The sequence below is a fragment of the Pocillopora damicornis genome, chromosome 3 (assembly GCF_964200805.1).
Source record: "Pocillopora damicornis chromosome 3, jaPocDami1.2, whole genome shotgun sequence".
Classification (NCBI taxonomy): domain Eukaryota; kingdom Metazoa; phylum Cnidaria; class Anthozoa; order Scleractinia; family Pocilloporidae; genus Pocillopora; species Pocillopora damicornis.
In genome coordinates, this window is record NC_142672.1 from 18,404,578 (window position 1) to 18,418,652 (window position 14,075).

The following is a 14,075-nucleotide window of genomic DNA, read 5'->3' on the forward strand; positions in this document are numbered from 1 at the left end:
CTTGCCGATTTTGATAGCATCAAACATACAAGTATTTTTCTTTTTTCATGGAAGCAATGCATTCTAACAGTCCAATAATTCAGGACAACTTATTTTTTACGAGTCTTCATTGCAATAGTGAAGAAACTAGCGTGGATCAAACTGTAGTAAACGTATACAAGCATGGATCTTTAATGTTGTTTCAAAAAGCTAAGTATTGTTCCAACCTTTACCTAATATTTGTCGTTCAACCACGGAGATTTGACTGAATTAGCAAAGAAGCTCAATAAAACTTGATGTCAGGTTATTTCAATATGTTTAATTTTCTCTTTCTATCGAAATTGATAATATTGATTGAATCACTTGGATCGAAAGACGCAAATTATAAGATATTCATTTCATTCGTCTTTACATTACGTTCTTCTTTTGTACCAACCCCTCCCAGCCTCATTAACAATCTTGTACAGGCAAAAACCAAGTCTTGCCGAAAAAAAAACCAATTCGTGGGCGGAACGGAATGAAGGCGAATTGTAGTTTTTCCAACCTTTAAACGTAGGTTTGTCTTGCACCCCTTTTTCTGCTTATCGCAGAATCCGTCAGACATTAAAGACTAAGTGACAAATAGACAGAGAGAACAACTTCTTTTAATAAAGGACTCAATAACTACAACAATTACATTTTGGATTTTACCGTAACTAAACCGATCATTGCTGTCGCTGACTAGAATTATGTGACCACATTGCATTGACAAGTACATACTGAGTTGAAATATAGGTTAACAATGATCAACATGGATTTACCACTGAGGTTTTCTGCCCCATTTTCTCTACTCTTAGCAAAAACAACTGCTGCGTCTAAACCTGCTGTAACGAGCTTATTCATGGGCTAGCAAAAGGTGGCGATCTATGAGCCTCTAGTAAAATTTAACGTTGGCAGCGGTCTTCAATAGTCATTGTAAACATTATGGAGAAACAAGCCAACCAGCCTAAATGGGAGCCTCACAGTTTGTAAGCAATCCCTTTGTTTACTTTTCACCAATTTTGTGTACTTTTAGACTATTTTATTCATGACACACGTTCCACTATGCTTCACAATGTAATTTTACCGTTTTACCTCACACATCTTAATAAACACGGTACATAGTAAATCTCTTGAAAAGAAACAGACTGACTTAACAAGGAAGTTTATCACACAGTAGAAACCTCATTAAGAGATATCCTGAACTAGACAATGTCCCATTGATAAACGAGCCCCTTTAATGAATGGCAGGTGCAAGAATCGCAAAAATGAACTTAATTCTCTTCATCTAGTTTAACTAGAAGTCCATAAAGAATAATCGAGCCACGTTCCTTAGTAGACCACTCGATTTCTTGGTTACTAAACTTTGGGTCAATCTCAGACGTAGCACCGATTGTCTGAGGTCCAACCTGGTAGCTGTCTGGGTTGATGCAGAGTTGAAGAACTGCCTTGGTGCTGTAACTTTTGTGTAATGATGGATGGCTAAAACTAAAATTTGAAAGAACGATGATATAAAGTAGATACGAATATAAATTACTCATAGAGGAAGATATTCACATTAATTCGCCTTTTCACCCTACAGCAAACCTTTGCCTTTTTAAATATGTTCGACAACAATAAGAGTTTACAAACTTACATCACATTCTCATCATTACTATCCTTGATAAAAGGTTTTGGCTTTTTTTTTGAATGACGAAACTCGAGAATAGTTTTAATTGTGAGTTTTAAAAGCTCTAGACCCGTTGAGAATATAAGATACTAGGAACCCTCTCTCGGATAAGATGTGAGCATCTTCTCCAAGGTCCTTAGGGATATATACTTCTTTAAAGTCTACTCAGCTAAGCTAATAAGCTAAGCTAATAACAGATAAGGCTAATTCTAACAGTTTTCCTGTGATAAAGTTACATGACTGTTAAATTTGAAGCATGTGGTAATCTGTAAAGTACGTATATAAGAACATTATGGTCACCTTTTGGGTTTTGCATAACAGTTGTGTCCCGAATAGCGCACACTCGGTGAAACAAAGATCTGTTTTGTGTCAAACCCTGTCGGTTTTCTGTTGTCATTAAAATGTCCTTCCTCCTCACTTAATTTTCTTCCTCCGAGTGCAACATCGCCTACAGATGTAACAAAAAGCAAACCATTTTTGCGGAAAGGTTAAGTCGAGATTTGAAATTCAAAAAGGGATCCATACTTAACTAACACTTGCACAATGAGTTAAACATTTTTTTCTCCCAAAGGAACTCGTTCTCTTGCGCCCAACATCATTCGTTGAAGAGGGTTTCTTGTCGGAGTTACTGGTATTGTAAGGACAGTAATACTGTACACATTTTAACACATGTTCAAGACTACACTAGAGAAAACGTTGGTAAATTTACAACTAGCTAGATTTAAAACTGTAAAAATAAACATTATAATTGAAGTAAACAGTGAAGCATATCGGTTTTGATAAAAACAAATCATATCGTTTGTCGTCCTGAAAGGAGGTCATCAATTGATTGTTATAATAGCTTGTTATACTTAAGCAACATTTACATGCCTGGGATGAGAAGATCACCGCATTCCAGGATCGCGTTTACACTTTCGACTTTTGTACCATGGAATGCTACGTGCCATTTGTTAAACACGTCCAGGGCTGTAGCTCGAGGATGAACTCTGAAAAGCAATTACACGATGTTATTTACATAATCACTCGTAACATCTAAATCACTTCGAAACAATGTGATATCCAAAACTTCCACCCTTTAAGGTGTTCGTCTTGAAAGCCAAAGAAACAACTCAATAGCATTACCATCACCGCCCCACATCGTTCGTCGAAAAGTGGCTCAAGCAAAAGACATTTTGGAATTTTTAGGAAGTTGACTAAACTCAAGAATACGTCCACACAAAACTTGAAAGGATTTTCAAATGGTTGATATCTCTTAGAATTGTTGAAGTAAGTTCAGGAAGCGACTGAGTTATTCGAAGAACTTTTATTAAAACTCTACTTTTACGAGTGATAGGAGTAAAAATAGAAAAATTAGGAAAATACATGTGTCAAAAGACTCAAGCTACAATGATGTTGAAGACAGCGACAATAGTTTGAACAGAAACAAAAACTGCATGCATGTTTGTCACTGATCAATTTTCACTACACAACTATACTACAGATCACTGGTCAGCCTAGTCAAATTACTTGAGTCCAAAGCGACACCATCCTATCGGAATCCCGTAGTCCTTTGCTGGTTGTCCTCGAGTGTAATAGAGTTTATCGCCTCGGGCAGCGTGACACTCTGTACAGAAACATCTGTCAAACTTTGGGTCAAAAAAGACGTCTGAAAGAAAATTATGTAGGTAAAAAGGGCTCAGAGCCAAACTCACCTGAAAAAAATTATTAACATCATAGAAATTTCTCTTAAAACAACGTAGTAATCTTAGAAAGAGGTCCATTCAGTTACAGAGGCGCTTTACCTGAAAGCTTGAGAGTTGACTTGAATGTGCGACATTTCTCTTGATAGTCACAACGTGTTCTTAGATGTCTATTTGCCGAACCTGAAAGACCAGAAAGTAGGTCGAATCAGGAAAATTTCTCTACGTCAATATTTTAAACACTCTCAGCCAGCTACGTTAAGGGCTTTCAACATAACCGGGGATCGGTGATCGACCGTTCCGCCCGAGCAAGGAGTCACGTTTTTCTCGCTAAGCGCTATCGCTCAGTCCCTCAATGCCAACGATCATTGCCACCCACATCTATTCTATCTTACTTGTATTTAATATAAGTAGTCACCTGAGTATGAAAGACAGCGAGCAAAACATTTTAGCGTGGCAAAAAACATATTTTTGGGATGCAGAATGTTTGGATTTTTTTGTAAGATCTGCAATTCACAGTAAATTCTGAAGCGCAGGAATTCATCCTCTGCATTGCTGGAAATTGTCAATAAATTAGTATTTCTTTTTTCTATCTCTAAATTACAACAGATGATTCTACTGTTTTGAACGTTATAAATGAAAGAAAATGAATTGGACTTTCACCTTGGGTGTAGGTGGTTTCCTCAAGCTCAAGAAGGACTCTCTTGGCGGCCGCCTGCACAGACTGGTTGGAACTTTTGCTTAAGCGAGTTAGCTCTTCTGTAGCAGCTACAGTTTCCTTTATCTTTGCTTTTCCTTTCGATGTCTTTGCGATAATCCAAAGGGTGTTAGCTGCACGTTCCTTTTCAGTATCCCCACCTTTTTCGAGGAGTGATATCATTAATGGAACAACATCTCTCTCTAGCATAACCTCCATGTTCTTTTCATTCACCACCAAGTTACCCAAACCATCTGCGATTTCTTGAGCAGACCACGCACTCCCATTCAATCTTCCTCTTAGGTCGGACTGATTCAGTGCATTTTGCAACATACCAATCAGATAGCTTATTACCTAATGGACAACAAGGCGAAATCGTAAGGATCATAACAATACCTCAGTTCAATCAAATTCTTCTCCTCTCTCACATGAAGTTTAACTTTAATAGTTTTCCAATTTTTGATAATTTTTGAACGACTAGTACAAATATACTAGTCGTTCAAAAATTATCAAGATAGGCTCATGTACAGATCTTGCTTAAAACTGCACATCAAAAGGCCAACCACTCCCTTGAGTACCTATCGCAGAATTTCTGATCGCAGAATTTTTACCTGGACGTGCCAAGATTTAAACTGAAATTTTTTGGTCTCCTAAAAGCTGGAGTGAGGTACACTTCACAAAACTGACCCAAAATATTGCAGTGTATTTCCTGAGGTTGAGTAAATGAAGAAAATTACATTTATACTAAGGGTTTCCAAGGAAAAAAACCCATACACAAGAAAAAAAAAGTGACAAATTTGGTTTCCCATGAAATAGAACCCCTTTTTTAAATTATAATTTGGTTTCATCAGTTGAGTTGATGATAAGAAGTTATTGGATGAGATATGATAATGCCGAGGTCTGTGTTATCTGCCAAAGTAGAGGGCTGAGCCAGATGACACAAACACGAGATTTGATAGTTCAGGATATTTTACGAGACCCGAACTCAGTAATAGTTTTATTATAGATTTTTTACGCAATCTGCAAAAGAAGACCCTTCTCTATGAGTTTGCAAAAGTTTGAGAACACTTCACGGACGAGGGACTTGGAAACAAGACAGAATTTGAATTGCACATGATAAGCCAATATCTGCTGCAGACATTGGGTTATCATATCAACCTCGCACGTTATTGTATATTGTTTGCATGCTCTAGACCAATCAATGTTCTCATAGTAAGTCTTATGTATACCCGTACCTCCTTCGTTCAAGCTTTTTCAGTTCCTACTCCAGCATTTGATTATAACTGACCCGATCCCAATATTCAGAATCTAATACCAGCCGCTAATGAGGCTTATAACTAATACTCACTCTGCTCTCTGCCTCCAAACGTTTTTTCTGGTCATCGGAGGATATGTATGCTAGTGTCAATATCGCCGCCACAACAATTTCCATATCATCTGCCTTCAGGAATGGCGAAATCCTCTCAATCGCTCTCAGATCAAGTAGGATCTGACGATTTTCTGCAGCTTTAGAACAGTTGTGCAAAATACTCATCGCAGAAAAAACCAGGAATTTCTTTTTCTGTGTTTTATAAATTGAATGCAAAGTAAGCAATGACGAAGCTATCATTTATCGTATGCCATAATAAAAACACTATTGCGTGAAAACAAATTAGTTGGACAAGGATACATGCACTCAACGTAACAAGCATGTAAAAAAAATAATGACATTTTTGCAAGGCCTGTAAAAGTTCGTGGACGTTAACATCAATTGAGATGGCATATTGATTGAGGCAATATCAATTTCAGATGGGGAATATAGATACCTACAGTCATTTCTCGTGTCCCCTGGTGCACACGGTAACTCCGACATCGGTGTTTAATTGTTTGTTCTAAAAGCTTTCTCAAATATACGCGAGGAATCTTGCAAATCACCAGGAATGATGAAGACTATTTAAACTTAATCCTGCTGAGCAACTCAAGGAATAGTTCAACCGGATTTTACCTCATTTTTGGAACTGTTCGGGCCAAAGGTGTCCAAATCATTTAACATAATCTTTAGTGACCCGCTTCGTCCCAAATCTCTCGCCATTTTTAAGCTGTCGTCCGCATAATTCCAAAATACTTTGCGAATAACGTACATGCCGAGCCAGCCTGCTTTAGTCTCCATCCCCATGTCCATCGCCCGGCGAAGAAGCACGGTCAGGTACTGAGGGGCACTGATATCCGACAAATGGTCACCATACTTTAAGCGAAGCTGCCTGTTGTCTGTTTCGGAATAAGGCTCTAGAATATCTTTGGCCACTTTTCCCACCAAAGACAAAATATCGTCAAACTTCCCATCTTTTATGATGTTGATGACGTTGTGCATGCGTACCATGATGGAGACAGAGTCCACCTCATCCTGGTTACTGCTTTGAGTTTCCGCTGTACCACCTATAGGGAAAAAAAGCGCCATTTGAGTGCGAAAAACAATGTGTTTCACAAAAAGGCCTACAAGAAGTAAAGAACCACAAAAAGCAATCAACAGATGGAAGGCGGCTAAGGTTGGAGAGACATGTACTACAGAAGCATGCAAGAAACTTGATTTGCGAGCAATAAGTGGAAACAGGCTCTCCCCTGCCATCATGACTAAATTCTGAAGTCTAGAGTTCAGCCAAAGGTTCCTTAGAATGTAATAGTGATTGAAAGTCTTGCAAGTGAACCAAAAGAAAGGAAAAATGCGAACCGGTTATGGTTACTTCTTCGGCTTGACCGAATACATCCACAACTCCGTAAAGAACACGTGGAAGGGTTTTGACCTGCTTGCCAACATTTACTCCGTTTATGAAAAAATGCAAGGAATTGTCTGACTTGCGCATCACCCCTACTCGATCTCCAACCTGTTAAGGCAAAGAGTTTCCCAGATCAATAAAAGTAATTTGTTTTAGATTCGCTTTGGAAAACTACAATTGAGGGGAAAAGTACTATGGGCTACAACGTCGTTTTATTGGTTTTTAGTTAATATTACATAAGCTCATTACCTACTCTGAGAAAAAATATTTGCTGCATACTCTGCCCTAAAAAGAAGTATTACATAGACCCTTAGGTAAACATGGCTGGCCATTAAGACTATCAAGTGATCAAGCTAAGACGATGACTTTGTCGCGATGAGAGTTGCCAAAATGAAACGCGAAAGTTTCAACGAAAACAAAAATTGCAACTCACTCTGATCACATTACTTTGTTCAATATCCCAAGGTAAAGAAGGCTGAGCCACTAAGAATATCTAGTGATCAAGCTGAAAAGATGACTCAATAGAGAAAATGGTACGCAAAAGTGCCCCTCTCCCTCCCCCCCCCCCCCCCCCACGATGGGAACGTCTGTCTTATGGAGGAATCTGCAGTTATTAGACCCTAAAGATGTTTCAATGCAGTCGCAAAAGTGAAAAACATAACATTTTATTAGGGGTAGGGTGGCGGAAGCAAATAGCAATATTACAAGGAAGCAAAAAAAAAACTGCAAAGTTCCCAGTCTTTGGTGGCTGATTATGGTAACATACCGTCAAATCATTCAAATCCTTTGATATCTCAGTCATTTCATTTCCGTTATTTAGTATTTTATTTCCACAGAGTGCAAATGTTATGCCTTGTCCAAAGCGATCCATCGACGGAGGAAACTCCAGACCTTCGGGGGAGACTGTTGTGGCCCCAATGTCTAGAGTGCCAAACCACTTTGGCACTTTACTGTCCAAGCGTACTTCAAACAGCTCATCATCTTTTAAAGGTTTTCCAGTCATCACAACTCCATGGTTGAAAATTTGTAGGGCACTGCAAATATTTACAGCTGTCACTACCAGGAAACATAACATCCGAGTAGGAAAAGTTCAATGCAGGGTTCTTAAAAAAAAGGGAACGAAAACTTTTTCTTACTCGATCCTCCTCGCTTTCTTCCCCGCAAGCATTACAGCAATTTTATCTCCACAATTGTGAGCGAACTTGTATGACTCCGAGGAATTCGCAGAGTCATTGGAGAAAGTTGGAGCTTGGGTTGGAGAGGTAGTCCTAGAAGACTGGGGAGGAGACTTGGGTCCAGGGGATTCCGGTGGGGACTTGACTGCAGGGGAAGTAGACGGGCGCGAGGCTTTCTCTTTGGATGCTTCTAACTTAGCAATAAAGGTGTCTTCAAAGAAATCAAAAAAGCTTTTGTTAATGTCACGATGGAAATATTAGATAAACGATGAAGCTTAGCAAAGTGCCGGGGAACCACACTGCGATTATTGAAATGTTTATCAGTTTGAGTAACGGTAACAACCCGGAAAATATTCTAGTGATTTGTGACCTATATCATACTATTTTATAATTAATTTTACCATCCTATCATTGCACCCAAAAACAGTGACTGGATTACAGCCCCCGGGGAAAAGACCTGATATAATTATAACCTCGCGGTAGGAATTTTGTCTTACGTTCATGTAATTATGGTAGATTTTAGCTCCGTCACTGAGACGAATGGCGCAGTTGCCAGATTCATTTACGTGAACTAAACTGGAGTGAGAGCATTTCTAATCTTGATCTCGGAATGCCTCACTTTCACATGTAAACGCAAGAAAATAATGGGGCGAGATCTCGGAACCAAGTTACCCAGGTCAATCAAACTTATATGAAGATCCCCCAGTTAACTTATTTGCAAACGAAGAATTCCACTTTACACTTCACGAAACTAAACTAAGTGTCGTTGAAGATTGATACTAAATTCACGATTTGTCGTGAAAGCAAGTGCAAGTAACTCGACTTCAAAATATTGGAAGCAAATTGTTGGTTATTGATTTCTTTTAGCTACTAAAATATCACTAACAAAATAGGTAAGAAAGAATTCGTTTCTTTGATTTAACAATCAATTTTTTCTTGAATTATTCCTGAAACAGAACTTACCTCCCCTTCCCATATACCTCATTTTGATGTCACAGTTGCCGAATACCGCACTAGCACATGGGCACAGAGGCTTCAGCGGATGACGAGGTAAATTACGAAACGCCACCCCGAGATAAGTGTTCTCTGTTGCAAAACTGAATCAAAAACAAGTTTCAATAATTTAGTAAAGAATTCAAAACAATCAAGAAGTAACAAGAATTTGAAAAAAACCCATAAAAACCAAACCTTGAAATTAAAGCAGAGATCTTCAAAATCAAACTTACACGATAAATCCATTCTAACAGCGTCCATCATTTACAACTAAGAGATCTCGCTTTTCGCGCAGGAAATACAAAAACCCCATTTGAAAATTATCTCTTAATTTACTGCCGACTGGACAAGGGTACTCACCAAAGCATAATACCTCTAGTCAGATGAAGTTTTATTAGCCAACATCAGTCGATGTCTGTGCAAAATGTTAGATCATTTACTTGTAGTCCATACGCTTTAAATCGAAAGGAGTAAACCTGGGATAATCCGAAAGTGCTGTAAATTATATGGCCGTGAATTTTGTAAACGGTACTCTTATCTATTGCCAGCATAAAGCTTAAGACAACCTAATGTTTACTAGAGACAACAAACACTTTGAAAAGAAAAAGGAAGGAGCGGATTGTGTAAAAGTGGTTGCAGTCTTGCCACTCGCCTTAAAGTAACATTGTCCATGTCCAGTATACAGTAAACTGTATCAGGAACAAAAAATCCCGGGTTATTGGCCGGATAAGCAGCCTCCTGTCCGTTGTGGAATGTCACTTTCTTGCTTAAATTCCATCCCCACGAAGATGGGTTGGATCCTATCAGTGGTTGGTAACCAAGGCACTGAAGGGGTGCTTGAGGAAGAGCGATTCCGATGACTGCGTGGGAACCTCGTTCGTCTCGTTCCCAGGTTATTTCCCAGACGTGTCGACCTTGTCTGTATCCCTTTTTTCCTGTTATGGTGGAATTTGTTTCATAGATATTTCAGAAAATTAAAGCTGCAGCAAGTTTTTAAGAGCTTAATCAAGAAGCCCTTTTATTTATGTTTGTTTGCTCTTCAGCTTTGTTTCGTTTTGTTTTCTGGTTTTTGCCACCTTATTTTCTAGGCAAAACAGTTTTGACCGGGTGTCAGTTTAGTTGATTCAGAAATTTTTAAAACTCGTTTATTTGACATCAAGTCACAAACCATACCATAAAGTCAGCAGATCAGACGCGAGAAAGCTGGTCACAATGCTGCCTCAAAGATTCACTCAAATCAACGTTAAAGAATAAAAGCTAATAATATTGATAACTGAAGAAAATCGGTCAGAACCATCATACATCTTGGTGAATCTGAATTAATCAACTAGTTTCAACAAAATATAACATTGTTAATGTTTAGATTTTGAGTACCTCTAATGCCATCTGTGGTAAGAGGTGAGGGAAGTCTCCTAGCTGTCAACCTGTCACTCAAAACTCTGAACCTGGGCGAGCAATCTTCGGGGTCCCACGCATGCTCAATCTGCTCGGATGGCACCGATGATTCTTCGGCTACTTCACGAAGAGCATCAAGAACTGCGCGCTCAAACAGAGAGTCGATGGGACTTCTTTGCATACGCCTCTGATTAAGGGCTATAGAATGTTCGTTACCCATTTCTAGGAAGCAGAAAGCCGAGCGAAATAAATACCACACAAAAATAACAGATTTACTGTTTCCACAATGACTCCAATGAATCATTAAAACTCGGGTGAAAACCGGTCAGTTGGAAATCTTACTCAAATTTCATTAGGCTAGCGGGCATTATTGTTGTGGGAGATTCTATACGAGTAACCCTGCTTAGGTGACCTTTTGTTTATACCCCCTGAATTGCATATCTAGATTCATGCATAGCATGAAATGCAAATAAGAAAAACTACTTTAACAGTCGATTTGGGAAAACTTTCCTTTAGCAGTTTACTTTCTTCTTCACAACTTTTTGGGACACGAAAACGGTTAACTGCATTACTTTCTGCCTTAATCAAGCTCTGACTAACCACGGAGCTATAAATTAAATGAGCAAAACTACCATAAATTTGGCATACACTTTGAATTCCCCAAAGAAACCCCAAAGAGACAACAGATGAATTTAGCTGATAATGATGTCCAAAATTATCCAACCAATAAAAAGAACGTAACAATAGTGTTATGATTTAGGTGCTAATTCATACAGGCAGTTTGAGAAGCAATCTGAAAAACTCGTGCTTCGGGTTTGATCGTGGTATCCAAATATTGAGAAACAAATAAAAGCACTCGACCGAAGCAGCCTCGTGCTTTTCATTTGTTTCATTTGTTTTGGATACCACGATCAAATCCTCGCACTCGTTTTTTACACACTTCATCAAATTTGCTTCATAATGCTTGGTACAGCAGTCCAAAAAATTAAAGCAATTCTAATAGCTGCTGAATTGGCTTTTCCTACAAATAACCGCCGAAATTCATGAACAGAAGTGCTTTGAAGCTTAATCAAATCCGGCGAAGTTTCATTGGAAAGGCTGCGACACAGAAAAGAAAAAATTCCAGACTTCTCAGTCAGTCGAAAGCTTCTTAAGAAATATCACGTTGATCACAGCACCTTATAAGCTCAAAATAAGCCTTAAAGTGTAACTAACGGCACATTTTCTCCTTTCTTTGTCCCTTTACATTCCTCTTAGGCTAAAGAATCCTAAATGAGCAAATGAACGATATATTGTGCAAAAACCCAATTTTTACGCTTAATCGATGGCCATTTTGAAAACGTTCCGATCCAGGTCACATGATGTGATACGTCACACGTGTGTGGGGTCATGTTCAGACTCCGAAAGTGACAACTTCGCCCTCACTATCCAGCTGGTACCGAGCGGAAAAAAAAGATTTGTTTCATTTTAGTACAAGCCACCATTTAATAACAGAAACATGTTGTAAACCGACGTTACAAAAAACGCCTTACTATGAGCGCCACACTTAAGCGTTGTTTCTCATTTGCGACTGGAAAACACGATGAAATACATCTTGTCTGCAAGGTTACTCGTTTCAAGAATGTACCACTGTCAGCTGAATAAACAGTAAATTCCTCACGCTCGTTTATCGTAAATAAAACAAGCCGACAGTCTGAGAGAGGAATCCATTAAAGCACATGTCATAAGACTGCCTAATAACTACAGTATAAAACGCAGTACCTTGGTTAAAAAAACGAATCGAGTCAGCGACACATCGTGGGACGGAATTAACAGGCACGTAATGTTTCTCAAGTTATGACCTGAACTTTAAAAAAATATATATATATTTTCAAAGCTCTAGTTATTCAAAACTGTACCACTCTTAGCCGTAATGACATTTATAATGTGAACGGAAAACAACAGGATTTTCAGCGAAAAGCACGAAAACCAGGGAAGCGCTGTGCAGTGATGTTTATAGCAAAGCAAATGCAGACAGAGTTAGCCCTCACCAGTTTCCAGCTGATGAAAGTGTGCGGCGACAGAGAATTGCATTTGTTCGAGCAAAAAGAGAACCAATTAATTGACATCAGGTTCGGTTAGCCTTCTAGTCTTCGTCTAGAAGATTGGTCATGCTAAGAAGACTGTATCCTACAAGAAGACTTTGCTTAATTCAATTCTATGTTCTGTATTTTAAATCAAATGAACTGTTTCTTTCAATCAGTGGCTGAGCTATTTTGTACAAACAGGTCAGTATTTCTCGACAAAATTTCACTTTCATCAAAGAATTTGTACGTGATCTTGTACAGAGTGCGTGACTCAGCTATTCAAGATAAAATATAATTATTGTTTATTGGCACCCGGTTTTTCCGAGAAAGCCAAATTCTGAAATATTTTTTCTCTATCGTTTTAATTATTTTCCGTACCCTTGTTTGAGAATTTTCCTTTTATTTTCCTTTCTCGTCGACTTGTGTCGAAATATAGAGTTACGGTCATTTATAATAAAATTGTACAAGGTTGTAATTACGCGAGTAGTGAGTAAGACAGTTTCTACTCTGAAAGAGCAAACAGATCTTCATGACTATCGTCGTAGCAAAGTAGTATACCTAGAAACGTCTGTATCTTCGATTACTATGATACTGCGTGTGTTTAGCCTTTAACGTGTTTGCTTCCTTATAAATGCCAATTAATACACAGTAAAGGTTTATATTGTTAGGAGTCTCTGCCTTTCGGTTTTGATTTCGAGAGAAATATCGAGAAATTTGCATGTATCTCAACGAATAATTCGAATAGTTTCAAGAAATGAAACGTTCGAGTAATCAACTAGGACACTGAAAGAAACTGAGAGAAACTTAAAGAAGCGAGCACAGCTTATACTTGTTTTCAATAATGAAACGACCACAAACAACAATATTCGATCCTTCGAGATAGTTACAATTTAAGAACAAAAGTTATACATAAACACTCTGTCGTGTAACGATTTCCTTCAGCCTCAAAGTAAAACAATCTTCTCACTCACCTATTTCATGCCTTTAAGATAATAAACTGACCTGTTTGAGGAAAATTTTAAATCATTTAAGAGCTCTTGTCCCTCCGGACTTCAGCTGCTTCCGGGATGCGGAGTGGGTTCTGTCGAACCCAGTCCTTTGCAGGCATCTACAACAGGAAAGGCATGGGCTTGAAAGTCCAGCAGTTTTCCTAAGAGGACAACGGAAAATACACCCTGCCTACCAAGAATCATGCACCCTTTACTACGTATTAACAAGTATTAAGTGGCGATCTCTGTGAGAGCGGCACAAGGCATTTCGCGTCAGAAGAGTTTTTTTTAAAAAAAAATTTGAGAGCTCTCAATAATCAAAGTTGCAAAAGGCCCTTTTTTGAAATCATGCGACATCTAAAATTTCAAAAGTTGACAAGCTCGCTCCTCGTAACACACTGCAAAACATCTCGTACCTATTAATTTCCTTCGCCGTGGTGACTTCAAATTTTTTGCCATTTTTCTGGCGTGAGAGCACAATTACGCAAAGTAGTCTGTTGAGTAAACTCCAACCGTTCTTTAATAATGGCTCCATGAATTGTAGATGTTACCCGTTTTAAAAAGAAAAGAGCTTCTAGAACAAACCATACTCTAAACATTTTAAACGGCTAACATCTGGCAAACGATTCTGTCTCGATTAGCGATCGCTCCACGCTCTAAAA

The 14,075-nt window shown here is 38.6% G+C and overlaps 1 protein-coding gene across 2 annotated transcripts; it reads right to left on the reverse strand.

The window, feature by feature from the left end:
• Positions 1 to 603: 603 nt before the first annotated feature.
• LOC113666911 (neuralized-like protein 4) lies at positions 604 to 13,534 on the reverse strand. Of its 2 annotated transcripts, none has more exons than XM_027182714.2 (15): positions 13,427 to 13,534; positions 10,338 to 10,580; positions 9,616 to 9,898; positions 8,934 to 9,067; positions 7,932 to 8,181; positions 7,562 to 7,829; positions 6,750 to 6,903; positions 6,027 to 6,457; positions 5,391 to 5,603; positions 4,009 to 4,396; positions 3,448 to 3,528; positions 3,173 to 3,311; positions 2,537 to 2,652; positions 1,967 to 2,114; positions 604 to 1,485 (listed from the first exon to the last, which is right to left on the reverse strand). In XM_027182714.2, exons 2-15 carry the CDS (start codon positions 10,576 to 10,578, stop codon positions 1,272 to 1,274), a joined length of 3,060 nt encoding a protein of 1,019 aa, XP_027038515.2. In that variant the 5' UTR covers positions 10,579 to 10,580; positions 13,427 to 13,534; the 3' UTR covers positions 604 to 1,271. The 2 variants fall into 2 exon arrangements, with proteins under 2 accessions (XP_027038515.2, XP_089057447.1); XM_089201321.1 differs by having other exon boundaries at positions 13,396 to 13,507.
• Positions 13,535 to 14,075: the final 541 nt, after the last annotated feature.

Excerpts from the sequence above, each read along its gene's own strand:
- LOC113666911 (XM_027182714.2), bottom strand. The coding sequence starts at position 10,578 with ATGGGTAACGAACATTCTATAGCCCTTAATCAGAGGCGTATGCAAAGA. Across the intron at positions 7,830-7,931 it reads AAGAAAGCGAGGAGGATCGA|TGCCCTACAAATTTTCAACC; the intron begins GTAAGAAAAAGT and ends AAATATTTGCAG. Across the intron at positions 1,486-1,966 it reads TGTTATGCAAAACCCAAAAG|TTTTAGCCATCCATCATTAC; the intron begins GTGACCATAATG and ends TTCAAATTTTAG.